The sequence below is a fragment of the Opisthocomus hoazin genome, chromosome 22, assembly GCF_030867145.1.
Source record: "Opisthocomus hoazin isolate bOpiHoa1 chromosome 22, bOpiHoa1.hap1, whole genome shotgun sequence".
Taxonomy (NCBI): Eukaryota; Metazoa; Chordata; class Aves; order Opisthocomiformes; family Opisthocomidae; genus Opisthocomus; species Opisthocomus hoazin.
In genome coordinates this window covers 1,416,499-1,443,524 of record NC_134435.1, presented here as the reverse complement: position 1 = coordinate 1,443,524, position 27,026 = coordinate 1,416,499, and the positions used below count along the sequence as shown (strand labels likewise).

At 63.6% G+C, this 27,026-nt stretch overlaps 1 protein-coding gene across 5 annotated transcripts in view; it reads left to right on the top strand.

Moving 5' to 3' along the window:
• The first annotated feature begins 279 nt into the window (after positions 1–279).
• The window catches only part of ARHGAP26 (Rho GTPase activating protein 26), a 141,164-nt gene continuing 114,417 nt past the window's right edge, over positions 280–27,026 (top strand). For all 5 annotated transcript variants that reach the window (XM_075441398.1, XM_075441396.1, XM_075441397.1 and 2 more), the window contains exons 1-5: positions 280–584; positions 21,036–21,131; positions 22,090–22,151; positions 22,583–22,654; positions 24,211–24,312. In XM_075441398.1, the coding sequence (XP_075297513.1) occupies positions 431–584; positions 21,036–21,131; positions 22,090–22,151; positions 22,583–22,654; positions 24,211–24,312 (486 nt within the window). In that variant the 5' untranslated portion in view covers positions 280–430. The remainder of the gene's footprint in view (positions 585–21,035; positions 21,132–22,089; positions 22,152–22,582; positions 22,655–24,210; positions 24,313–27,026) is intronic.

The window sequence follows — 27,026 nt, the reverse complement described above, 5'->3', positions numbered from 1 at the left end:
GGGCCCGCGCCGGGCGCGCTCCCCCTCAGGCCCCGCCCTCCCCGCCCCGCGCCCGCGGGCACCGCGTCTGATTGGCTCATGGGACGGAGAGGGCGTGGTCGCGACAGCGCAGGGGGCGGGGCGCGCCTCGCCGGGGCCGCCCATTGGCTGGCGGCGTGCGCTGGGCGGGCCGCGTCGCGGCGGCGGGCGGGCAGCGCGCGGGCCCTGCCCGGGCGGCGCCCCCAGAGCGGCGGCAGCTCCGCCCCTCCCGCCGCGCCTCAGCGCAGCGCCCGCCCGGCACCGGCACCGGCAGCGGCAGGGCCCGGCCCCGCTCGGCCCCGCCGCTCCGAGGCGGCCCCCCGTTCCCCGAGAGGCGGGCGCTTCCCTCGGCGTCTGAAAACGTTTCGGTTTTTTTAATTTTTGTTTTTTTCTTTTCGCTGGGGCGGGCGGCATGGGGCTGCCGGCGCTGGAGTTCAGCGAATGCTGCCTGGACAGCCCCCAGTTCCGGGAGCGGCTCCGCTCCCACGAGGCCGAGCTGGAGAAGACCAACAAGTTCATCAAGGAGCTCATCAAGGACGGGAAGTCGCTCGTCGCCGCCCTCAAGAGTGAGTGGGGACCCCCCCATCCCCCCCCCCCCCCCGCCCCGCTCCGGGGCCTCCGGGGCCGCCCTGCTCCCGGCCTGGGGGGCTGGGGGCTCTGCGCGGGGCGGGGGGGGGTGTCTGGGGACCCTTCCGCGGGCTCTGCTCAGGGCGTGGGGGGGGGGGGGTGCCCGGGGACCCGCCGGCCCCGGGCGAGGCCGTGAAGCACCGGTCTGTGCCGAGGAAGGGAGGGGGGGTGGGGCCGGTGCGACCCCCGGGACCCCCCGGCATCGCCGGGTGGGCTCTGCCCGCGGATACCGCTCCTCGAGCGCCGGCTCCGTTCCTGCAGCCCCCCCGGCAGGGTCGTTTTGGGGGGGCCGGGGGTGTTTCTTTTGATTCCAGTTGCTTTAGAATTGCTTCCCCCGCCGGGGGGTTTCCGGCACGAAGCCCCCTCAGCCTCACCCTGTCCCGTCTCCTGGGACGGGAGAGGGGCACGTCCGCGCACACCGGTGCCCCGGAACCCACCGCAGCATCGCCCGTCGCCCGCCGGCCTGGCTGCGGGGCCGCGGCGGGTTGTTTGGGGAGCTGAGGTGCGGGCAGGTGATGCTCCGAGCCCACCACCCCACCCCAGCCCGCGGGGGCCGATTCCCGCTCCCTCCCTTGCAGACCTCGCGCCGAGCCCCACCGGAGCAGTTCCCTGCGCCGGGGCGGCAGCCGGTAGCATCTGGATTACAGGGACCCCCATTGTACCAATTCTTGGTGTTTACATTACAGGGACCCCCGTTGTACCAATTCTTGGCGTTCTGGGTGAAGAAAAACCCAGACCCGGCAGCTGTCGGTGCGTTTGTGGCTCTGCGGGTCTGAGCTGTCCTCTGCTGCGGTGCTTTTGCCCGTGGAGCTGCGAGCCAGCCTGCGCCTGGCCCTGCCCGGAGCGTTCGTTTTATCGCAGGACAGATCCGACGGCGTCGTTCTTTGCTCACAATAAATTTTAGGAGTTAACTGGTGGTTCCCAAGGGTGTCCTACTCTGGGCTTAGTCAGCGGGTCGCTCGGCAGGTCGCTGGCCGTGCCCTCGCCCGGTCGCACTGCCTGGCAGGTATTTTTGGGCGCAGGTGCTGGTGGGTTCCTCTCCCCCCGGCCGTGGCCATGCTGCACAGCCCCCACGCCCCGGGCTGCCCACGCCGGGGCAGGAAGAACGCTCGCCGGTCGCTGGAGATAAGGATGTTTTTATGGCTGAATTGTTTTGTAGCCTCTGTTGAATGCGTTCCTGGATTAGACCTTAATTCCTGTGCAGGGCCGGGGGTGTGCTCTGCTGATGCCCAGGCTGCGGTTGGTAGGGCCGTCAATAATGACGATTTTGCTGGAGTGTTGTTGTGCCCCAGGCATGTGCGGCCGCAGAGGTGGCTCCCTTGGCGAAGGTTCCCCCCTCTGGGGCAGGGCACGGGGGTGAATATCCCCTCCCCGGCTGTGATGCTTGGCCACTCTCTGCATCCTTCTCCTGCTGAGAGAGCAACTTCACCGGCTGCTGGCGAGCCGTGATGCCTGTGGCTTCTCCGTTGGAGAGACCTGGCGCAGGACAAGGTCCGGCCCAGTGCTTTCCCCCGGTGTTACCCTTGGTGTGCGGTGGGTCTGAGGTCTGGCCGTGAGGCTTGGGCCCCTGCAGACCCTCTGGTCACCCATCTGAGCACGGGTGGAGAGCGGCTGCGCTGCCTCTTGCCGGGTGTTGTTCCCATTTCCCTGCTGCCGGGGCTTGGGATGGCACCGCCGTCAGCCGGGGCCGGTGGTACCTGGTGCCCGTTCCTGGCAACGAGCTGGGCGCTCGCTTTCTTACCCAGCTTTTGCTTTTCTGGTGTCTCCAAGCGGTTTGTCTCCCTGTGGCTGGGCAGGGCGGCCTTATCTTGCTGCCGGCATCGCCTCCACGCTCGCTCCTTGCCTGTCGTGGAGGGCTCGGGGATGCCGGGCTCAGCCAGGGAGCAGCCAGCCCCCGGCGCGGGGCTCGGCAGGCGTCTCGGCCCTTGGCACGGCGAGGCGGCCTGCAACCAAAGTTACTTGAAGTCTTGGCAATATCCTCTCTCATTTTCCTTCCTCTTGCGTCTTCTGCTGGACGTTTCACATCCTCTTTAAGACAGGCGCGAGGGGGACGTAACTCTTTGTGTATCGGCGAGGTGGAGGGGGGCTCGGACGGGGCTGCGGTGCGGTTACGTGGTGGGGAGGAGGACCCCTCGGCAGCCCGGGGCAGAAGCGGTCTCCGGTTCCCCGCTGCCCTGCTTGGCCCCTCGCAGCCCCTGCGCCGACACCGGCGCGGCCGGAGCAGTGTGAGGACGGTGAGGCGGGTGTGAAGGCACGTGAGAGAGGCTCTCGCTGGATTCGGTGGAGGAGCTGTTCTGCAGCTGCCCTGCTTCTGCTCTCCGTGAAGGTGTGGAGAGAAGCGGGACTGATTCGCAGGGCTTTCTCCTTCATCTGAAAAAAGAATAAATTCAGAAGGTTGGAAATAATCCTCGTTTGCTGAAGGGCTGGTCTTGCTAAGGACCCTCTGATGTCGAGGGCGTCTCTGGAGTGTGCGTGGAGGTGTGTATATATAAAAATATTGGGGTGTTTTTCCCCCCAGTGAGTACCTGTGCCTATTTCTATTGCCTCCCGTGGCTGCTTGGCTGGCGTTAGGAGTGACCTGGTTTTCAGCAAAACGTGTCCCTCTTCCTCCCTTATACACCAGACATAAATTATTCAGAAAGTTTTGCAGATGCAAAGACTTCAAGTGAGACATAAATAATGAACTCGCAGCGTAGAAGCCGTGAAACTTGTTCTCCAGTGAAGGAGCCGTGGTGACCGTCATCGGTGCCCGCCTGGACGTGGTCCTGTGCAGCCTGCTGTGGGTGACCCTGCTTGGGCAGGGGGCTGGGCTGGGTGACCACAGAGGGCCCTGCCAACCCCGATCATTCTGTGGTTCTGTGGTGCTGGGGGTGTGGAAGGTTTTGCCCCCTGCGTCTCCCCGGTGCCGGTGAAGCGGGGCAGGCAGGGGGCTGCATCGCCGCCCGTGGGGCCGGCATCGCCGCCAGCCCCTCCGCTGCCCTGGAGCGGGGGCATCGAGCCCAGATGGTGACGCAGAGATGCTTTGCAGCTTGCTTCAGAAAACGAGCAGCGTGTGTAACGATGGAAGATGTGGGGGTGCGGGCGGCTGGCAGCCATCGCCTCCCCCGCGCCGCTGCGGGGGGCTGAGCTGGGGCACCCTCGTCCTCCTGCTCTTCCTCCTCCTCATCCTTACTGTCCCTGCGGTCCCCGGGGTCCTTCCCCTCTACTCTGCCCTAGCGAGGCCCCACCTGCAGTGCTGTGTCCAGTTATGGGCTCCCCAGTTCAAGAAAGATGAGGAGCTACTGGAGAGAGTCCAGCGGAGGGCTACGAGGATGAGGAGGGGCCTGGAGCATCTCTCCTACGAGGAGAGGCTGAGGGAGCTGGGCTTGTTCAGCCTGGAGAAGAGAAGGCTGAGAGGGGACCTTATAAATGCCTCTAAATATCTGCAGGGTGGGGGTCAGGAGGATGGGACCAGACTCTTTGCAGTGGTGCCCAGCGACAGGACAAGGGGCAATGGGCACAAACTGAAGCAGAGGAAGCTCCAGCTGAACCCGAGGAAGAACTTCTTCCCTCTGAGGGTGACGGAGCCCTGGCCCAGGCTGCCCAGGGAGGCTGTGGAGTCTCCTTCTCTGGAGATATTCCAGCCCCGCCTGGCCGCGGTGCTGTGCAGCCTGCTGTGGGTGACCCTGCTTGGGCAGGGGGTTGGGCTGGGTGACCCACAGAGGTCCCTGCCAACCCTGCCATGCTGTGATTCTGTGGGTCTCCCCGGGGCGGTGGGGCTGCGGGGGGCCGCGGGCCGTCGTCCTCTCTGGGTGCCGGGGCTGCAGGCCGGTGCCCTGCCACGTTTCTGCTGTCGCTTCGCTTCGCTCCTTCCTCCCGACTCCAAGCACTAATTTGAAGCCACCGAACTCGTCCACGCCCCGGCCGCTGCTGCGCTCGCTCCTCGCAGGCTGCAATTTGTGCGGCCGGGCTGGGGCTGGCGGGGGCTCTGCAAACCCCGTCCCCATGAGGGGTGCGAGGGTTGGACCCCGGCCTGGGGGTCCCGTGGGAAGGGCGGAGGTGCCCCTGCTCCCAGAAGGCACGGTCGGGCTGGTCTGGGGCTTTGGATCGCTTTTCCCTTGGCTGTTTTTCGGCCGGGTCAGCGCAGAGCGGTGAGGAGGGGCAGGACCGCAGGGGAAGGGGTGATGCTGGGGTGGACCCGGGCCGTGCTGGGAGCGCGTCCGGCCCCGCTGCCTTCCCGTGGCACCGGCCCGGCGTGCGGTCGCCCTTCGGTCCGCGCACGCTGCACCTGGATTTAACGAGCTGCATTCGCTGTGTAGCACCAGGGTCGCCGGGGGGGTTTTTGCTGCGGCCGGGGGGTTTTTCCCGGGCAGGTCCTGCTCGGTGGCTGCCGTGCGGCTCGGGAAGCCGAGCGGGGTGGCCGTGTGGCTGCTGGCGGTGCCGTCAGCGCGCTGGGCTCTGCCCGCGGGCCGTGCGCGTTGGGGTGAGCCGCACACGGGTTCCCTTCTGCGTCTCGACAGGGTCCTGCTGAGACCGAGCCCTGGTGAAATGGCTGTGCCCGTGGCCGTGCCGTACCCGGCGCTGGCACCGACGCTGCAGCTCGCCTGGAAGCGAAAGTGAAACTCTTGTCCAGTCTTTAACCTGAGCAGTTAATTCCGTTTTTGATACAAACAAGGCTTAGGCTGGCAATAAGGAAATGTTTCAGACTCTGGCCAGTACCTTCAGGTGCCTCCTGCCCCAGCTGCCTCTCCGTTCGCAGTCCACGGGCTCGGACCCCCAGGCCGGGTGACTCTGGGGGAGGCCCTGGCCCTCTGGGCAAGTCAGTGATGCGGTGCCCTGCACCTGGGACGTCCTGGTTGGCCTGTCCGGGGTGAGAGCCCTGGGCTGTGCTGGAGGAAGAGCCGTGTCTCGGGCGGCTTCGTGACCCGGTGCCATCTGGGGTGACGGGGGCTTGAGCTGCCGGCGCCTGCCGGCGCTGCGCAGCCTGGGGTGGAGAAACCCCAAAGCTTTTCTTGGATATTTTCATCCTTTTGCCCTTCTGATCCCTGAAGAAAGCAGTAACAACCCAGACCTTCCCATAGCCCATGCACAGAGGAGAGGAGGGGATGAGAAACAGAGGGTTAGGTCTGGCCTGTCCGGGAACGACCCTTGTTTTTGCAGGTGCCAACATTAACGGCTAGAAGCGGTCTCCTGGCTAGGAGACAGCTGCACTTCTGCAGACCGGGCTTGGAGGAGAAGGGCCGTTGTGCTTTCTGGAGGGTGCAGAAATAAAAATGCCCCCCCCCCGTTGCATTGCTGTGGCCGGCTGCGTTTGGTTCTGCTCTGGCTGTGCCGTGAGAGCTGGTGCGTGGCTGCTGCCCAGTGCTGGCCGGCTGCGTGCTGCCGAGGGGGCTCTCACCGCGCTCGCTGCGCAGGGCTCGGCGGCAGCACCGGCCCCTGCCCGGGTGGTGGGACCCCGCTTTGCCCGAGGAGCTCGCCCCGAGCTCGGGGGACACGGCCGGGCCCCCTGCACGGCCGCCGTGGGCTCTGCGCCTTGGCCGGGCCAGCAAACCGCAGGGCCAGGCTGGGGAAAAGGCACGTGGTTTGGGGGTTTGGCTGCTGAGAGGAGTTGCCTCTGATTTTTCCTGCTTTGTTCACCCAGCGAGGCTGTGATGTGGCTCCCTCGTGTCAGCGTGTATTTTTCCCCTCTCTTCCTTTCGGAGTGCCGTGGGAAACGTGGTGTGGGAACACTTTCTACCACGGGAGAGGTGTGTGGTTACAGCTCAGCCAGACCTGCCCCTGCACCAGCAGGGCCGAAGGCAAAGAGGACTTCTTCCTCCTTTGCATGACCTGCGTGGCTTGTGCAGTCACCTGTTTAACAGCTTGTCTGGTATTTTATTCAAACGAGGGATAGTACAAATTATAAATGTAAAATGGTAAATGTAGTAAAAGCGATCCAAGGGCTGGAACCCCTCTGCTGGGAGGAAAGGCTGGGAGAGCTGGGACCGTTCGGCCCGGAGAAGAGAAGGCTGCGGGGAGACCTCAGAGGGGGTCTTGGAGTGCATCTGCCTGCAGGGGCCTGCGAGAGAGCTGGAGAGGGGCTGGGACAAGGGCATGTAGGGGCAGGACAAGGGGTAATGGCTTTAAACTGAAAGAGGGGAGATTTAGGTTAGGTGTAAGAAATTCTTCCCCATGAGGGTGGCGAGGCCCTGGCCCAGGCTGCCCCGAGGAGCTGTGGCTGCCCCCTCCCTGGCAGGGCTCAAGGCCGGGTTGGACGGGGCTGGGAGCACCCTGGGCTGGTGGAAGGGGTCCCTGCCTGTGGCAGGAGGGTGGGACTGGGTGGTCTGTAAGGTCCCTTCCGCCCCAAACCATGCTATGTTTTTATGATGATAGTCGGCTTTATTTTCAGCACAAGTGGCCAGCTCCTCCTGTTCCTCTCTGGTGGAAAGCAGCGACAGGGACGCGCTCCTGCGCAGGACATGCTCTCCGTTGCTGATGGTGGGTCTCCACCCTGAGCTCTGGAGGGGTCGTTGTGCAGCCGACGTTGGCTCCGGAGCACCGTACGCTTACCCAGTGTGCCTCAGCGCGGGCTGGGCGTCCAGTGTGGGGTTAAACTCGACCGTTTTGGCTTGGCGGGTGCCGGGCTGGGGAAGAAGCGGCAGCTTTGCCGCTGCCCTGCGAGGCAGGGGCTGGGACGGGCTGCGCTGCCGCAGCCTGCAGACACACACGCTGGTGTCTGAGGGGGAAAATCTGAGCAGCAGGCGGGTGGGCCTGGACAGGGGGCTGTGGAGGGTCTGGAGGGGCCCTTTCCCAGGCGCTGGGTGGGATGTCCTGGTGTTCCTCCAGCGCCAGAAGCTGGGTACCTGCTGAGTCCTGCTCGTGCTTCCACCACGGAGCACGGTTGCCTGGTTTGGGCCAAGAGGCCGTTTTTCCAAGGCTGCAGAGGTGTCAGCACGGCCGCATCTGGTGTCTCCGTCCGTTCCCGCAATCCCGAAGCAGCGCCTGCGGTGTGCGTGGGGTTAGCTGCCTGCCCCGGGCACGGGCTGGGGGCGGTGGGCTGTTTCGATTTCCTTTTTTTTTTTCCTTCTTTGGGGGTGACAACTCAGAATGACGCTGAAAATGCGTGCGAGGAAATGCCGTTCCCATGGTTGCTGCGAGGAGGCAGCGGTGCCGGGGCTTTGCTGCGTGTCCCCGTGCTTTCTGCAGGTTCCAGGTCTCCAGATCCCAGGAGCCCGCAGGCGGAATGGGATGGGGTGAGGGGGGTGGGTCCCCGCAGTGCTGCCAGCCCCCTCCCCGGAACCGCCGACCCCCCTGCTCTCACCCCTCTCGCAGGCACCCTGACACCGTTGCGTGCTTCCCCCTGCACCCCAGGGAGCCATCCCACGCCAGAGCAGCGGCCGCGCACGGAGCGGGGCAGGGCTGCCGGGGAGGCTGGCATCCCTCCACCCCAGCAAAGGGCATCAGAGACCCCCGCCCTGAGCGAGGGGCAGCGGCGGCGGCGTGGCAGAGCAAACCCTGCTCACGCCATGGCGGTTCGGGGCAGCAGGAGGATGGGCTTTGCCGGGTGTCTGTCGCCGTGCTGGGATGTTTTATTTTTGATCCGCCGGTTTTGAGCGGAGCCGAGTTGGGATGCGGCGCGATGAGTAGCTGTAGCGTGACCGTGGTGGGTGGGGAGGGTTGGCAAAGCGAGGGGGAGCTCGTACCGAAACCCGCACAGCTTGTTCGCTTCTCAGCTGCTCGGCGTGAATCATCCCCGCGTCCTCCCCCGGGCACGCGAGCGGCTGTCGCCGTGGCCCGGGCTGTTCTCCCCGTCGTCCCGGCATGCTCCGTGCCACGGCTCCGGGTGCGTGGCTGGGGCCTGCGGGCTGCACGCTCCCGGCGAGGCGTGCTCCTTGGGGCATCCCCCAGCTCCTAACAGCGAGGCTGGGCGGACATGGGGCTTGGAGGAGCAGGGAACTGCGCTTCTCTACCTCCGCTGATGTGACCCTGGTGACGACAGCGTGTCCGGGATGCTGGCTGTGTGCCGGGGCAGGACGGTGGCCACGGGATGCTCTGCGGAGCGGGGACCGCGGTGTGGAGGGGGAAGGAGACATCTCTGTGGCGATGCCAAGCCTGTTTCTAGCTGGGGTTTGTGGGAAGAGCACCAGCCTCCGGACCATCTGGCTGCCGCACGTGGAGCGGCGTCGCAGCCGTGCGTGCGGGGGCCGGGGCTGTCTGCGCCGGCGAGCGGCTGGCCAAGGGCCCGGGTGCTGCGCCCTCGCCCGCGGCGCAGACCCACGGCCCGGCTGCCGTGCTCCCCCAGCACCCCACCGTTCTTTTTAGCCGTCCTGCATCAGTATCTCGACGAGGGAAGCGTAAAGGGTTCTCTGCATGGGCCAAGCGACCTGTGAAACAAGCTGGCATGTGCCTTTTTAATAACACTGCCTGGCAGAGCATCCCTTTGCTGTTTTTCTTTAATTTTTCTAGCTGAAGCAGCGTCTGTCCAGAACCGTGCCATCGCGGAGCGGTGGTTGCTTAGCAATGTGTTACAAAAAAAATAAAAAGCTCCACTGCAGAGCAGGAGGGTTGGGTGGCTCTGCCCTGCTCTCCTCCGCCTTGCTCGTGCTGGGTGTGGGGGAAGGCCCTGCGCTTGCTCCCGCAGCGGTGGTGGGATCCCCTGGCTCCTCGGGGCTCTGCTTGGGCAGGGGCTCCCCAGGGCACCTGAGCCAGGGTGGGCTGCGGGCAGCCGGGAGGGTTTCCCAGCCCTTTCCGTGTTGGTGTTGCATTCCCACCCTTGTCAGTGGCCACAAAGGTGGGGGTCAGGAGGATGGGGCCAGACTCTGTTCAGTGGTGCCCAGCGACAGGACAAGGGGCAACGGGCACAAACTGAAGCAGAGGAAGCTCCAGCTGAACCCGAGGAAGAACTTCTTCCCTCTGAGGGTGACGGAGCCCTGGCCCAGGCTGCCCAGGGAGGCTGTGGAGTCTCCTTCTCTGGAGATATTCCAGCCCTGCCTGGACGCGGTGCTGTGCAGCCTGCTCTGGGTGACCCTGCTTGGGCAGGGGGCTGGACTGGGTGACCCACAGAGGGCCCTGCCAACCCCAACCATTCTGTGATTCTGTGAAAGCCCAGGTTCACGGCAGCAATGTGCCCTGGACCACGCATCCCATTTCTCACCCTGCGGCCCTCCCTGGCGCTGCTGGACGTCTTAATTGTTTGGGGTTTATTTTCCTGCCAAAGCAGGAAAAATTGACTCACTTGCTGGTGGTGTTCTGGCGAGCACGGTGGGATTTTTCCTGTTCTTACGGCTGAGGTGGAGGAGCACGGGAGACAAAAGGATTTCCGCAGCCTCCTCGGGAGGAGAAGGAAGCGGGCTGCTGCCAAGCTGCTTTTCGAGGGTCTGGGAGCTGACCCCGCTTTGCCACTGGCAGGATGGGTGCAGCCCCTCTCGCGGGGTGGCTGCCGAGGCGGGGGGCACAGGCGAGGCGTTGCCCCCCGCCGTGGGCAGCTCGGGCTGGTGGGGCTGTGCCGCAGAGGACTCTGCCTCTCCTGCCCGTGGGGACGGGGCGCGGAGGCCCACAGACCCGTTGTCCCCCATGGGACCCCGAAGCCTCTGCTCCTTGAGAAATCAAGCCAGCTCTCTGCCCGGCTGGCTATTAACTAATTAGGTTTAATAACAAGCTAATCCAAATGTGTGGCTGGTGCCTGAGGCAATCTGCTCCTGCCCCGCGTGCGGTGTCTGGCCGGGGGCTCTGCCAACTGCCCCCCGCCCGGCGAGACCCCCGCCGGCCTTCTGCTCGCCTGATGGTCATTGCCTCGGTCAGGAGCAAATTTCTTCTGGATTAGTGTCCTCTAAATCGATTAGCTGTCTCGGGCAGGGCATTTTACTCTAATGAAATGTGATTCCAGGCTCCAGTCGATGAATTATGGTGGCAACGAGGGTAAAGTAATCTGCTGCCCTTCTGTGGTTTGTTCCAGGGTTTGGAGAGGAGAGAAACGGGCTGGGCTCGGAGGAGAAATTGTAATTAGCAGGGCAGCGCGTTGCGCTGTCATGGACTCGCCTGCACTCCCCAGCGTGGGGACCTGGGGAGAAATGGGGAGATGTGAGTAAAAGGTGGCATTTCCATCATGCTGTCAGAGGCAGCTGGCTCGTGGGCGCGAGGCTGGCCGCTCAAGAAGAGTGTGGGCAGCAGGGCCAGGGAGGTTCTCCTTCCCCTCTACACTGCCCTGGTGAGGCCTCATCTAGAGTACTGTGTCCAGTTCTGGGCTCCCCAGTTCCAGAAAGATGAAGAGCTACTGGAGAGAGTCCAGCGCAGGGCTGCGAGGATGAGGAGGGGATTGGAGCATCTCCCCTACGAGGAGAGGTTGAGGGAGCTGGGCTTGTTCAGCCTGGAGAAGAGAAGGCTGCGAGGGGACCTTATAAATGCTTACAAATATCTGCAGGGTGGGTGTCAGGAGGACGGGGCCAGACTCTGTTCAGTGGTGCCCAGCGACAGGACAAGGGGCAATGGGCACAAACTGGAGCAGAGGAAGCTCCAGCTGAACACGAGGAAGAACTTCTTCCCTCTGAGGGTGACGGAGCCCTGGCCCAGGCTGCCCAGGGAGGCTGTGGAGTCTCCTTCTCTGGAGATATTCCAGACCCGCCTGGCCGCGGTGCTGTGCAGCCTGCTCTGGGTGACCCTGCTTGGGCAGGGGGTTGGGCCGGGTGACCCACAGAGGGCCCTGCCAACCCCTACTATTCTGTGATTCTGTGATTCTGTGATTCTGTCTGCACGGCCTGCCCGGGGCAGCTTGCGGGCGGCGGGGTCGGTGCGATGCTTGAAATCCGCGTTGCCTGGAAGAAGCTGGAAATGCCTCCCGTGGTGCCGGGCTGACGGCTCGGTGGGCACGGAGCCGCGGGACGGCCGCTCTCCGCCGTGTGCCGCCGGTCCCTGGGCCTGGTCGTGGTGCGGGGGTTTTGGCTGCTGCTTCCGCACCACGTTTTTCACTCGTGCGGTCGGCTGCCTTTGGGAATGCGAGCTGGGGCCGTAGTTTTCCATTCCATTACTGCTTCCCTGAAGTTTTCCCGGCACTTCAGCCGTTGCCCGTGTTTGCTGTTTCGACACGTCCCTCCTCTGTGTTTGAGCATTGAATATTTCTGTTTGATTTTACGTGGAGACCTTGTCTGCTCCCCCCGAGCTCCCTCCCCGGGCTCCGAGGCCGCCCGCCTGCCAGCAAGCTTTCTGCCGGCTCAGCCGTCGCCTGCCGCTGCGGGCTGGGATGGGCTGGGGGGTTCTGCCATAAAACAACACCAGGATGTGAATGAAAATAAACACAGGGAAAAGTGCCAGGCCTGGCAGTTGGGTGGGGAAGCGGAGAAATCTCGTTTTGTTTTGTTTTGTTTTGCTGCCAAGCGCACGGAACGCTCCCGGTGTTCAGGGCCAGCGTGGGGGTGGCACCCCGAGGATGCTGACCTGCCGTGCACGCAGGGACCGTGCTCGGGCAAGCCGCTGCCCCTTCCCTGGCGCGAGCGGGCCATGCTGGGCCTGTGGGCAGCGATGCACTGGGGGGCTGTGGGGGGACTGGGCCGTGCTTCGTGCCCGCAGGCTGTCCCAGGGGTCTCGTGGTGGCTGCCAGCTCGCCTGCGTTTCTCCGAGCCCCGGTGCCCCTTGCTGGGAGCGAGGGCCTGCGCCAGGATGTGCCTTCCTGCGGCTGCAGACATCTGTCTTCTGGGTGTCTCCAGGAACGGGAAGCCTTTCCGGGCCCCGTCTGCGTCATTCCTGGGTTCTGTGCTCTCTTTCCTTGCCCTTGCCACAGGTAGAGGTGGCTGGCGGTGCTCTGCCAGCACGGCACGGGCAGGTCACGCTCGCAGCCGGCTGCTGGCTTTCTCAAATTGCTTTGTTTCCTGTCACTGCGCCCTTGTTTGGGAGCCGTTAATCCCAAAAAATCCCGTTTGGACAAGTAGGGAAAATCGTTGAAACTTTCCGCGCAGGGGAGGACAGGGCAGACGGGAGCCTCCCCGCGTCTCCCCTTCCCAGAGGGACAGGGAGGTCATCGGGCCCATCGCTGTTTGGTGGTTCACATGCCCGGCGCTGAGGTGGGGGTCCCTTTGGGTACGACCCCTGCGGTGATGAGGGCTGCTTCGTTAACCACTTCGTTAACCCATCCCCGCTGCCTTGGCCATTTACACCCCCGCCGACGGTGCGGGGAGGGGGGGACCAGGCAGAGCTGTTTGCATGCGATGGGTTCCTGGAGCATCTCAGCCCCGTGAGATAAAGATCCGAGTCACGAAAGCTGCTGTTCGGGTTTCGCTGCAGTAGGAAGTGGTGGCCGAGTGCTAAGAAAAGCTGAATGGGAAGGATGGAGAGCGGCGGCGAGACCCCTGCTCCAAGTGCCTGTGGCAAAGCAGGCTCTGCACCGGGCTGGGATGTCCAGAACTGGATGAACCATCGCTTCCTCGCACCGGGCGGCAGCCGCTGGAAGCGGCCGAGTGGCCGGAGCGGCGTGGGCCCGAGGGAGCAGCTTCTGCCCCCGCGCTGCCGGAGCCCGGGCCCCGGTGCGGGGCGTCGCGGCGGGGCTGCCGGCAGCCTGACCTCCAGCCGCTGCCACCGGCGTTTTCTCAGCGGGTTACCAAGACAGGGGTTGCAGGTTTGGCCCGTTTCTAGCGTGGGTGACGGGAGGAGCAGGCGGGAGCCTGCGATGCCTCGTGCGTCTGTGACCAGGTGTTTCGGAGCCCCACACAGCTCCTCTCTCCCTGAAGCTGCCTTTACAGAATCACAGAATCACAGAATAGTAGGGGTTGGAAGGGACCTCTGTGGGTCACCCAGTCCAACCCCCCTGCCCAAGCAGGGTCACCCAGAGCAGGCTGCACAGGATCTTGTCCAGGCGGGTCTTGAATATCTCCAGAGAAGGAGACTCCACAGCCTCCCTGGGCAGCCTGGGCCAGGGCTCCATCACCCTCAGAGGGAAGAAGTTCTTCCTCATGTTCAGACGGAACTTCCTGTGCCTCAGTTTGTGCCCATTGCCCCTTGTCCTGTCACTGGGCACCACTGGAAAGAGCTTGGCCCCATCCTCCTGACACCCACCCTGCAGATATTTGTAGGCATTTATAAGGTCCCCTCGCAGCCTTCTCTTCTCCAGGCTGAACAAGCCCAGCTCCCTCAGCCTCTCCTCGTAGGGGAGATGCTCCAGTCCCCTCCTCATCCTCGTAGCCCGAGTTTGAAGTTCTTGGTGAAGCGGCGTCTGGCTGCGGTGGGCTGGGGCTGAGGGCAGGCTCTTGCCTTCGCTGCGAGAAAAGGGGCTGCCTTCCCCGGCCCCTCCAAAGCCAGCGACGACCCCAGCCCGCAGCTGGGCAGGGGCTTCCTGCTTGCTTTCTCTCTTGTTTTTTACATCTGTCTCCTTTCTTCCTCGGCACGACCTGCCTGCCACTACGAGGCAAAGCCACCCGCTGCCAGCAGACCCTCCTTTTCCCGGCAGCTGGGCCGTTTGAGGGTGACGCAGCCCTGGCCCAGGCTGCCCAGGGAGGCTGTGGAGTCTCCTTCTCTGGAGATATTCAAGACCCGCTTGGACAAGGTCCTGTGCAGCCTGCTCTGGGTGACCCTGCTTGGGCAGGGGGTTGGACTAGATGACCCACAGAGGTCCCTTCCAACCCCTACTATTCTGTGATATTCTGTTCCCCCTCGCCTGCATGCAGGGCTGGACACCGGCAACCTTGGCTGCTGTGGGCGAGGGTCACCTTGAGTCCCCAGGACTCGAAACCTCCTCCACCTTCCTGGGAATCCAGCCGTTGCTCCAGGAGACCTGGTGCTCCATCCTGCTTCCTTTCCCTTGAATCTTCAGCACCTTTCATCAGGAATCTCGGGAAGCATTGCAAAAATGTCCTGGCCTGGCAAGGCTCCCGGGAGAACTCCAAACATTATGGATTTGGGGGTGGCCGGGGTGCTGGGCTGGGGGTCAGCGGAGGGATAATTTTAGCTGTGCAGCCAGGCAGTACCTCCACAGGCTGACTGTGTTTTTCACGACGCACAGGACTTTTATCTCTTAAAATACCATGAAAATAATTCATGTCTTCAGTGTGTTACTCAAATCCGACCTGCTATTTGAGCCCAGTCAATAGTCCCATTCAGCCTACAATGGGTTCTCTGTCCCTCTGGCAAACCTTTTTGCCGTACGAAGCCACGCTGAGTGTGTGAAGCGAGGCGTACGGTGATGCCTTGCTGGGCAGCAGCGCGGTGTGCTCCTGTGGGTGCGGGAGGAGGCTGCGCAGGAGCTGCGGCCCCTCCTCGAGCTGCGATCTTGGGGCTGCTCGGAGAGAGCTTTCTATTTTTCTTGCGCTTTAGCACACCCAGGCAGTTGTGGGTTTTTTCCCTTGAAGCGTGGTGTGTAGGGTACAGGTATTTGTAAAATCTCCATGCTAAAAGGGTGTTTTGGCGTCTGGGGAGGTGGGGTTTGGCCTCCCCGTGTGTGCTGGTGATACGAGGCTCGGCGCTGCGTTTTGGCTGGAGGCTGTGTGTGCGGTAAAGGCACCGAAATGGGGGCTGGGGGTGCTGCGGGGCCACGGCAGCGATGCTCTCCCTGCCTTGGGGGGTCCCATGTGGGGTGAGTGCAGGGGCTGTGCCTGCTGCGCCGGTCCTTGGGGTCACCTCCCCTCTGGTGTGGCACCCTCAGACCTCGATCTCTGGCACGTGCTGAGCCAGGGCAGCCTTGCCCCGGGCTTCTGTGCACGACCACGCCGGCAGAAGCTGCTGCCGGAGGCGGGGTAGCCTCTGCTCGCCTGGTTTTACGTATTTACTCCAGTGGGGAGTCAGAGGGGGAATCTGCCAGCAGCTGCAGTCCTGTCCTAAATCACTGGTTAGCTCCAGCTACCCGGTGGAGAAGTTATTTAACAAACAAGTCGTTGCTAGTTAGGGGTGAGAGCAGCTTGGGGACGGTGCCAGGTCCAGAGGACCGCGGCGTCTCGCAGGAATGGGGCTTTTGCTGACCTCTGTGGGGAAGCACAGAGAGAGAGGATTTAAACCTCTTGGAACAAATTCAGCATCGAACGATGAATGTGGCCAGCAGGTCGAGGGAGGTTCTCCTTCCCCTCTGCTCTGCCCTAGAGAGGCCCCATCTGGAGCACTGTGTCCAGTTCTGGGCTCCCCAGTTCAAGAAAGATGAGGAGCTACTGGAGAGAGTCCAGCGGAGGGCTGCGAGGATGGTGAGGGGACTGGAGCATCTCTCCTACGAGGAGAGGCTGAGGGAGCTGGGCTTGTTCAGCCTGGAGAAGAGAAGGCTGAGAGGGCACCTTCGAAATGCCTCTAAATATCTGCAGGGGGGGTCAGGGGGACAGGGCCAGACTCTTTCCAGTGGTGCCCAGTGACAGGACAAGGGGCAACGGGCACAAACTGGAGCAGAGGAAGCTCCAGCTGAAGATGAGGAAGAACTTCTTCCCTCTGAGGGTGACGGAGCCCTGGCCCAGGCTGCCCAGGGAGGCTGTGGAGTCTCCTTCTCTGGAGATATTCCAGCCCCGCCTGGCCGCGGTGCTGTGCCCCCTGCTCTGGGTGACCCTGCTTGGGCAGGGGGTTGGGCTGGGTGATCTCAGAGGTCCCTGCTAACCCGGCCATGCTGGGATTCTGTGATGTTGGGGGGGAGCTGGTGGCTTCTGTCCTTGTGGGAGCGCGGTCACCTCTCCAGCGAGGGGCTGGGGGCCTGCTCAGGGTGGTGGGGCCCTGGTGCTGGCAGGGGACAGGCAGGGCCGCTGCTGACGGCCCCGCAGAGGTGCCGACGAGGAGGGAACAGGCTCCTGCCCTGCTGGGGACCCTCCGGTCGCTCTCCGGGGGACGTGCAGCCTGAGCCGGCCGTTCCCTGCTGCGGGGGAAGGAAGGGGCAGGAGTCTCAGTTCCTGTTGTCCAATGGAGCATTAAATATAGGCTATTAAGCAATTTTCTTTGCAGGAAGTGTGGAAATACCGCTCTGAGGGAGCAGAACCTCTGTCGGACACCTCGACCGAGTGCTGGAACTTGCCTTGCAGCGTGCAGCTGGCCTGATCGGTGTCCTTTGCTGTCCCCTCTGCAGCAGCGTTAACCCTGCGCTCCCGGGCTTGTCGGAGGGTTTGTCTGCAACGTGAGCTGCCCGCAGCGTCCCGCACCGTCCTGCCGCTCCTGCCTCTGTCCGCGTGCCCCCGTAGTGCAGCTGGGCCAGAGCGAGTTTTGATTTTTCCAGCTTAAATAGCAAGCTGGCTGCAGAGTCAGCTCTGGGGAGAGCCCCCGCTCTCTGAGACAGCAGCACGGCTTGCTGAGCCCGCTGACCCGGTCTCTGACAGGCACTGCGGGGCCCGGGGACCGCACAGCCACCAGGCAGCAGCGGGCAGGAGAAGTCCATCTGCCTGACATCCCGTTTTGATGTGTTGTGGTTCCGCTCTGTGTCCTGTGGTCAGGTTTCCCAGCCGCCCAGCCCAGCCAGGAGAAGCGCAGAGGTGGAGGAGGTGCGAAGGTTTCTCAGCCTCTGACAGCTTCTGATTTCAGGGAGAAGCTCCCTGCGGTTTGTCTGCCCAGGCTTCGGCGCGCCGTACCGCCGTGCTCCTTCTGGGAAACCGTGAAAACGTTCTGAACGCTGAGCGCAGAGGGAGGGGGTGGTGGGGGTGTTGCGTGGAGGGGAGATGTCCAGCTGAAGAACGAAGCTGGAGATGGGGAGGGAGCGGCTGGTCGCGGGGCTGTGGTGCGAGTGGCGTCCCCGAAGTGGCCGAAGCTCCGGGGCTGAGTCCCCTGGCGCGGGGACACGTTGGATCCGACGCCTGCGCCCCGGGGAGCAGGGCTGCCTGCTGCGGGCCTGCCTGGGACCGGGTGTCCCTGCGCCCAAGGTGCTGTGCACATGGAGGGGGGTTGTGAAATCACATCTTCCTTCTATAAACAGCCTTTTCCGATGGTTCCAAATTCCTTTGGAAGGGGCTTTTTATGTGAAAAGCAACCACTTCAGTCTCATTGCAGTCACAGCAACCACTTCCCAGAAAGAAGATTTAACTCTTAGCGGAGGAGGAGGAGGATGCCGGGGTGATCTGGGAGGATGGACAGCGGGAGCACGAGGTGCTCCCTTGCTGCTGATCCCTGCAGGGCTGCAGGCTGGAGTAACGCTGGCTTCATCCAGGCTTGGAGGGAACCCCGATGTCTGGAGGTGTGAGGTGGGGATGGGACCTCCGCCAGCAATTCTCTGGCTCCCGGGCTGCTGGAGGGAGGAGGAGGGCTGTGGGTACCGGGGGGAAGCGGGCTGACCCCTGAGCCAGGCCTGAGGGAGGAGGGATGGGCAAGGGGGTCAGCAGGGGCTGGGAGCCGTCCCTGCTCCGTGCTGTTCCTGCTGTGGGTGGCGGGGATGCGGCGATGGTGGGGATGGTGGGGATGCGGCGATGGTGGGGATGCGGCGATGGTGGGGATGACGGGGATGCGGCGATGGTGGGGATGCAGCTCAGGAGCTGCTCGAGCCGCAGCAGGCAGGCAGCAGCTGGAGGCAGATCCCCTGCCTGCACCCTTTGCACCGCTCAGCTGTGCCAAGCTGGTGGCCGAGCGGAGCTGGGGACGAGCAGTGCGGGTCGCAGGAGCCGGCCACCTCCTTCCATCTGCGATCGCTGCTCTCCAGCCTGCGGGAAGGACAGGATCAGACCTCAGCGTTCGGCTCCACCTCCCTCCTTGCTGGGATGGTCCCCTGACAGTACCTCCATCCTCTGCGAGGTCACATCTCCTTCCATGTCACTTGTCCCCGTCCTCTGCAGCTTTCTCCCCCGTTGCACCCGGTTCAGGTCATAAACCCTCTTCCAGGCTGGGAAAGTGCTCGGGGAGGGGAGCGCTGCAGGGCCGCTCCCCTGCGCGGTTGAGTAACCCTGTGTTGCAGTAACAAGCCGATACATCACTTTAAAAGGGGCATTTTATTTTGATTATTGGTTGCTGTAGCTACGCAGCTGGACCTCTGGCATCTGGTGCGTGCGCCTGTTTTCTGTCAAGTGGCCTTTCCCAAAGGGATCGTCCCGTCCCTGCCAGCCTGGGGGTGGGAGCGGGGAGCCGTGGGGGTGACGATGAGGAGGAGGCCTGCGACGGCAGCCCCCCACGGGACGGCCAGCCTGGGGAGGGGAAGGGAGAGCCCTGGGTGTGGGGGCTGTGGGGCAGGACGGCCCGGTGTTGGAGCGGGGGGGAGGATGGCACATTTTGCCGTCGCTTTAGCACGACGTGCGTGGAGCAGAGGAGGTAACCCAGGCGCGCTTGGGGTGCCGGGCTGAGGAGCCCTGCCCTGTGGCACAGAGATCCGCTGTGCTGCTGCTCGCCTGGTGGCTTTTCCACGCGGTTTTGTCTCGGATCTGGGTGCAGGCAGGCACGTGGCTCCCCAGTGGCTGCCCCCCAGACCCTCCCGAGGTGGCTGCAGCCCCGGGGGTGGCAGGGCCCAACCTCCTGGTGTTTCAGCAGCTTGTGCGGGGCTGTTTTCACCTCCCGGGGTGCCTCTGCCAGACGTCACCCTTTCCTCGCAGCCCCTGGAGATCCACAGTGCTCTGCGCTGCGGCCGCGATGGGCACAGGAGGGATTCGTCGCCAGCTGGGCTGCGCAGACACATCTGGGCACCCCTGGGCTGTCCCCCCCACCGCGCTGTCCCCGCAGCCACATTGCGCCCTGCTGCCAGCCCCGGCGCGTCCCCAGAGCCACCCGGCCAGCCCAGCTCCTCGCCTTGCAGGGCCACCGTCCCCCGGCACCTGGGCCCCGGGCCGGTTGCGCTGCTCAGGCAGAGGGATTCTTCTGGCTTTGTGGTGCTTTTCCCTGGAGTTGCGGTCGGCTGATGAAGCCAGCTGGAGAACTTGGAAGCAAAACTCGCGCAGGCCTTGGCGCAGCCAGGCTGTGACTCACGCGCGTGAGCCGGGTGGCTGTACTTGTGCGTGAGAAGAAGCAGAAGTTTCTGTCGAGCCCTTGTAGGATTTTGGGTTTGCTTGTCCACCGCCCTGGGGAAGCAGCAGCCCCAGGGGCTGTGCTGGCCCCTGGAGCGGTGAGCACGCTCGCTCTCCTCGCCTTCCCCGCGTTCCCCTGCCTGCAGCACAGCCGTGAGCATCGGCTGCTTCCACTGCACAGTTTTTTCCCCTGAAGTGTAGGTGAGAAGTTCAAGCTCTGAAGGCAGGGTGCTAGGGGTGCGGGTGGGTCTAGCGGTGGCACAGGGAGGGCGGTGGGGCCCCTCCGTGCTGGCTCCTCGCTTGCTCCCGGAGATGCGGGTGCGGGTGTCCCTCTCTCCTTCTCTGCCGCTAATTTTAGCACCCGCTTCGGCGCGGGGCCTTGGCTGTGTCGGTCAGCGAGCGGCTGCCAGCCGTCCTCCTTTATCGCTGTCGCACCGGGAGTTCTCTCCTTCTCCCTCGCCTGTTCAGAAGGGCTGTGGGCCATTGCTGGTGGGTGCTGCCGGCTCCGGAGGCTTCTCGGCTTCGCCCTGGCTCGTGCGCGGTCGCTGCCGCACGTGACGTGGGCAGGGTGTCGGCGGGGGGAGCGTGGCTGGTGGTCAGCACGGAGCCAGAGGCAGAGGAAATGGCTCCTTAAATCATTAACGTCATCTTCGTTATTATTCCAGAGGAGGCAGGAGGCCAGGCCGCTCCCGGGACCGGGATGAGGTCGCAAGCCCGGCGAGGGAAGGGGGCTGCTCGGCCGGGTGCGTGGGGCCCGTGGAAGGAAGGCAGCCAGGGCTGAGCTGTGGGCAGGAGCATCCCCAGGGCTCTAAGCAGAGGTGCTCGGAGAGCAGCTGCCATGCTCAGAGAAAGCTCTAAATTCTCTTATCCCACAGGGAAAGCAAAACGCTTGGGTTCCTTTGTGGTTCTCCTTTGGCTGGTGCTGTCCGGGAGGAGGAAATGGCCTTTGTGTGCACACGCGTGTTTTCCACCTGTGCTTGGAAAGGAAAAAAAACCACCAAGTTTTTGGACTCTGAGTGAAGAAACACACAGGGGAATTAGCATTACATCTTCCCAACGCTGCCTGCGTGCCTGCAGTCCCTCGCGTTGCTCAAGTCCACGGCGGCCTGGCAGTACCCGGGACCCTGTGTGGCTGCGTGTGCGGGGTTACGGGGCCGGGTCGAAAAGCCGATCCTGGATCCGCTCGGGTCACTGCAAGTAAGAACTTAATAGGATTCAGGTCTCGGGGAGAATCTGCAGCTTGGAAAGCAATAAACCTCTGCGTTCTCCCCGGTGCGCGGGGCTGGGAGCCGGTGCAGAGGTGCCGTCTCTGGGGGGACGGCGTGGGAGCTGCCCCGGCTGTGCCCCCCTGCATCGCTCCGTCGCAGCTTGCACGGTGTTCTGAGGTTTCATCTCTCCTGTAGCGTATTTTGGCGGGTGCTGGCCGGGAGCCTGCAGAGCCCCGTCCCTGGGGTGGGCTTCCCCGGTGCCCCCATCGGATGGGTCCCTCCGTGGGGACGGGCTGGCTGGGCTGACACCTCCGCCTGTGCCGTTGGTGGGCTGCTTCCTTCGCTAATGTCCCCTCTCCGGCTCTCTCGGCAGACCTGTCGGCGGCCAAGCGCAAGTTTGCAGACTCCCTCAACGAGTTTAAGTTCCGCTGCATCGGCGACGCGGAAACGGATGACGAGATCTGCATAGGTGAGTGCCGGCGCTGGTGCCGTGGGCAGCCCCGAAGCCGCGCTCCGGACCCCCGAGCTGAGCAGGGCGTGGGGCAGAAACCGCACGAGGGTGCCGAGGGGCCTGGGATTTTGCCTGGCTGCTTTCTGGCGCTCTGGAAATGGCGTGTTTCTCCTGGTTCAGTGTCAGCAAAGCCTTCTCAAGGAGATCACTTGTTGCTTCTTGGCCTAAATTAGCCCTGCCAGACAGGAAGGGAGGAAGATGGCCCGTATCTGAAACCATCTGCCTTGTCCAGCCCTTTTGCCCTGGAGAGCGGGGATCTGGAGATGAGGTCGTGGCTAAATGCACTGCAAGGGCTGTGAGCTGAGGGAGAGGAGCAGCAGCCTCGGTGGCAGCTGCAGGAGCAGAGGACCCGGCAGGAGCCTGGCAGCTCTCTCCGAACCAAGCCCAGCTCCACCATGGAGCTCCTCGTGGCGCAGGGCAGCAGCTTCAGCCACTTCTCTCCATGTTGTCCTGCTTCTGCCCCAGCTGAACTTCCAGAGCTTATTGTGCACATTGCCTGGAGCCAGGAGAGCAAATGAGCTTTAGCCCTGCTTTAACTTTGCTTATTTATTTGTGCCGACTATCTCGGCAAAAATAGCTTGCTCATCTGAGTCCCCTTGCCGGGACGCACGTGCTGGTGAGCTGCCGCTCGTGCGCCGAGCGTGGCTGAGCAGCAGGGATCAGCGCCCGGCCGTTGGGTGGGGCGGGTTCCAGGTGAAGGTGCCGTGTGGGAACACCGTGCTGGGGATGCTCTGCTACAGGTTGCTTTTGTAGGCAACTGGAAGCCTTTCTGGGGAGGGAGCAAAGGTGATAAAAAAACCTCCAAACAATCAACCCTCCAAAACATAAGCAAGCAAAAACCCCTGTTCAGTCTCTCTCTTTCTTTAAAAATAAGATAAAATGTTAAATGCTGACCGTGCGGGTGTGTCCCTTCCAGCCAAGTCTCTGCAGGAGTTCGCCACGGTGCTGCGGAACCTGGAGGACGAGCGGATGCGCATGGTACGGCCCCGCACGCGCCGGCAGCGGGGTGACGGTGGCACCGCTGCTGCCGGCTCTGCCCGCGGTGGGTGGCACGGCACCCGGCACCGTGGTGTGCGGCGGCTGCAAGCCCCGGTGCCCCTTCCCTCACCCACCACAGAGCCACAGGGGAGAGCAGAGGGACGGGAGGGTGAGCTGGGCATGGGGGGCACGCTTGGGGAGCACCAGTAATGGTGTCTTGCTGTTGGAAAATGGCTGGCGCTGGTGTGGGTGGGACTCGGTGGGGTGAGGAGCAGGGTTGGTACGAGCCCTTCGGCCTCGCCTGGGTCCTCAGCCAGCATGGAGCTGGGGAGGGTGAAGCGGGAGGGTTTCTGTGGAGTGGCTCGGCTCGGGTGTGTGGGGCTGAGCTGGGTAAATGATGATGGGTGACTTGTGGCTGTCTTTGCCCGCAGATCGAGAACGCCAGCGAGGTGCTGATCACGCCGCTGGAGAAGTTTCGCAAGGAGCAGATCGGGGCCGCTAAGGTAAGCTGCTGCAGCACCGAGCCCCGGTCTCCTCCGGGAGGCCCTGCTCGGGGTGCAGAGCGGTGCCCAGAGCCACGTGGCCGTGGTGGTGGCCCTCAGGGATGGGCCCTGCTGGGCACGGCCGTGGGAGGAGGTGCTGCGCTGCTGCTGGGTGGACACGGGGACAATCCAGCTCCCGGGAAGGTGCCTCAGCGTTCCGAGTCACCCATAACCGAGTAACTTGCCAAGGGCCAAAAATCACAGGCCAGATGAAGTGAACTATATTTTTCTTAACCCAAGCAAGAATTAGCATTTTCTTAGAGGGGGTTCCCCATCACCTGAGCCCCCCGTTCTGTGCTCCCACCCCCAGTGTGTCTCTGGGCGGCTGCACGGGAATTTGGACAGCTTGTGGCAGGACGGGTGAGCCCGGGGAAGCACCGGTGTGGCTGAGGGCAGCTGAGAGACAGCCTGGCCCCCCTCTCCCCCTGCTTTCCTGCCTTTGTTCCGATATTAAAGCCGCTGTCTGCAGCTCTCCTGTTGTTATAACAACCTGCGCTGCCTGCAAGAAGCACATGCCAGCCCGGCGGGGCCGCGATTGCCTGGCAGCGGTGTGCCCGGCTCCCTGCGGCCCAGCCCGGCCCGGCTGCCCTGGTTCGTGCAGCAAAACAAAAAAAGATGACAAAAAGGGGTCCTGTGGACAGGAGCCGGTTACTGGCAGGTGTCAGCGGTGTCTTTCGTACTGGCATGTCGGGGTGCTGGGGCTGGGGTCAGAGGTGCAGAAGAGAAGTTAAGGGTGACATCTTCTTGTATTGCTCCTGCCACAGACAGCTGGGGTGCTGTGCCATCGTCCTGGGTGACGCGGAGGGTAGGCGAGGGGTGGCGGGGTGGGCTGTGGCCCTGGGACCACGTGCTGGCTGGCAAGCACCTACCTGTGTTGTCCTTGGGCCAGCCCTGGGCCTGGACGTTTTTCTGAGCTCAGGGAATAGAATCACAGAGTCATGAAGGCTGGAACAGACCTCTAGGACCATCAGGTCCAACCATCACCCCAACACCACCGTGCCTGCTAAACCATGTCCCCAAGTGCCATGTCTACACAGCTTTTGAACCTCTCCAGGGATGGGGACCCCTCCAGCTCCCCAGGCAGCCTGTTCCAGTGCCTGACCACTCTTTCAGTAAAGAAATCTTTCCTCATATCCAAGCTGAACCTGCCCTGAGACAACCTGAAGCCATTCGCTCTCGTCCTATCGCTGGTTACTGGGGAGCAGAGACCAACCCCCGCCTCACCCCGACCTCCCGTCAGGGAGCTGCAGAGGGCTCTCAGGTCTCCCCTCAGGGAACAGAGGGACTCCCTGACGTCTCGGATTTTGGCAGCACGAGCTGCTTTCCTGTAGCTGCCCGACGCTCACGGGTGAAAGCAGCTTGGCCTGCTTCCAGCCGATGCCCCTTGGCCCCGGCCCCGTCTCGTGCGGTGCAGAAGGGGGTGAGCTCCCGCCCGGGGCTTGCCGGGTGCCGTGGATCCTCACCGCTGGCCCCGCTGCCGCCGTGTTCGGCCTCACACTTTTTGTTCTGTTTTGTAGGATGCCAAAAAGAAATACGACAAGGAGACGGAGAAGTATTGTGGTGTCCTAGAGAAGCACTTAAACTTGTCTTCGAAGAAGAAAGAATCCCAGCTTCAGGAGGTGAGAGCAGCCGCCGGTTTTCCATGTCTGGCAGTAACCGTGGTGAGCTTTGAATGCTTTACGCAGCTGATAGCGTTGTTTTTCCTGGCTGTAAAATCAGAGAGGTCCCGAAATGGATAGCAGTCAAAAAGGAGAGAGAGTTTATAATGAGAAAGTGCAACAGAAAGGAGCTGGTTCCGTGTGCCAGCACGAATCAGCGATGCCTCGTTCCCCGCTCGAAAGCGGCTTCATGGGGGGAGCGATCCGGCCGAGTGCTTCCAGCCTGCCTCGGGACGCCGTCCGCGGCTGTGCCAACGGCTCCTGCGGGATGAGCACGCGGAGTTTTCAGTCGCTTCTTCCACACCTGGAATCCCCTGCGGCGGCGCAGAGCTGGGCTGGTCCGTGCGGGGTGGGTGCCGTGCCGCTGGGCGTGATGCTGGTGTGTCGCCGAGCGTTTCTGGGGGAACTGGTGGGCGCAGGCGGTGGCTCCGGTGGTGGGGCGGTGCCCAGCAGAGCTGGGGACTTGAGAGCGTGAGGACATCTGTGGCACAAATCAGCGTCCCCCACCAAACCAGGGCTGGAGAGAGGTGAGAATCAGGGCTGACATCCCTGCGAGGCTGCTGTGTCCTTGCGTGGGTGTTCCGGGTCGGTAAATGACAGACTGGGGGAGCGACCCTGTGTCCGGGGAGCTGCGGGGCCCCGTGCTGATGGCGTTTGAACAGCGCCGTAACGCTCTGCCGTGGTCTGTGTCCGGTGTGCTGGTGTGGGGCACAGGGGGGAGTGGGGGTCCGCTCCTGGCTGTCGGGCTGCAGCAGCGACGTTCAGCGCGGTGACCCCCTGCCCTGGCCAGAGATCGGCCCGGCGGGACTGCCAGGGCCAGAGCAGCGGGGCGGTGGGGTGCAGGCAGGGGCTGTGTGCGGGATGCAGTGCCGAGTGTGGGATGCAGGCGGTGGCTTTGTGTGGGGTGCAGGTGGTGGCCGTGTGTGGGATGTGGTGCGGGGTGCAGGCAGGGGACGCAATGCAGGTGGTGGCCGGTGGCTGCGTGCGGGACGCAGTACAGGATGCGGGCAGTGGCCGTGTGTGGGGTGGGGGGACGCAGGCGGTGGCTGTGTGGGACGCGGTGCCGGGTGTGGGATGCAGGCAGGGGCTGTGTGCGGGCGGCGCGCCGAGGTGCCGGCAGGGGGCACTGTGCGGAGGCGCGCCGAGGCACCGGCAGGGGGCGCTGTGCGGGAGGCGGGCCGAGGCCGTGTGAGCCGCGCTGGCTGCTGGCGCCATCTGCCGGCCGCTGCCTGAGGCGGCCGGGGGGGCTGGGCCCTGCGCCGGGAGCCCCACGCCGGCCTCGCCGGGGAACGGGGCTGCCTGCCGGGGGTCCCTGCCTGCCGGGGGTCCCTGCCCGCCGGGGGTCCCTGCCCGCCGGGGAACGGGGCAGCCCGCGGGGGGTCCCCGCCCGCCGGGGTCCCGCAGCCGCGGCCCGCGTGCGTGCGAGCAGCGCTGATGATGGCGGCGGTTTAGGAAAGCCAATTTCGGGGCACGGCTCAGCAGGCGCGGGGGTGTCGGGGTGACGGCTGGACTTGGTGATCTGAGAGGTCTGTTCCAGCCTGCGTGACTCCGTGAGCCTGGGGTGACCACCACCGGTGCAGGAGGAGCCTGAGGCTTCACTGGACACCACCCCCCCGATGTCCCAAGAGCAGCACCTTGGAGCCCGGCAGATGCGGTGTTTGGTCTCTCCTACCGTCCTCTTGCTGCCTGCGTCTGGAGGGTGACAGCACCCATGCGTGCGGCTGCTGCGGCGGGGCGCAGAGAGGGGGACGCCGTGGGAATGCTCTGCTGCGTTGGCTGTTGACAAGTTAAATAACACACAAAGCTCAGTCTGCCGTTTAACTCCTGGCAGAGTTCACAGAATCCCAGCATGGCAGGGGTTGGCAGGGACCTCTGTGGGTCACCCAGCCCAACCCCCTGCCCAAGCAGGGTCACCCAGAGCAGGGGGCACAGCACCGTGTCCAGGCGGGGCTGGAATATCTCCAGAGAAGGAGACTCCACAGCCTCCCTGGGCAGCCTGGGCCAGGGCTCCGTCACCCTCAGAGGGAAGAAGTTCTTCCTCATGTTCAGCTGGAGCTTCCTCTGCTCCAGTTTGTGCCCGTTGCCCCTTGTCCTGTCGCTGGGCACCACTGGAAAGAGTCTGGCCCCGTCCTCCTGACCCCCACCCTGCAGATATTTAGAGGCATTTCTAAGGTCCCCTCTCAGCCTTCTCTTCTCCAGGCTGAACAAGCCCAGCTCCCTCAACCTCTCCTCGTAGGAGAGATGCTCCAGTCCCCTCCTCATCCTCGTAGCCCTCCGCTGGACTCTCTCCAGTAACTCCTCGTCTTTCTGGAACTGGGGAGCCCAGCACTGGACACAGCACTGCAGATGGGGCCTCTCTAGGGCAGAGTAGAGGGGAAGGAGAACCTCCCTGACCTGCTGGCCACACTCCTCCTCATGCACCCCAGGATCCCATTGGCTTCTTGGCAGCCAGGGCACACTGCTGGCTCATGGTCACCCTGTCATCCCCCAGCACTCCCAGTCCCTCTCTGCAGAGCTGCTCTCCAGCAGGTCAGCCCCAGCCTGTACTGGTGCCTGGGGTTGTTCATTGCATCACATTTTCTGCTTTTTCGGAGCTCTGTGTGCTAAATACCCCTGCCTGTGCACCCTGGGCACGCAGCACCGTGGCTGCTGGTGGGTCCTGGGAAAAAGGGGCC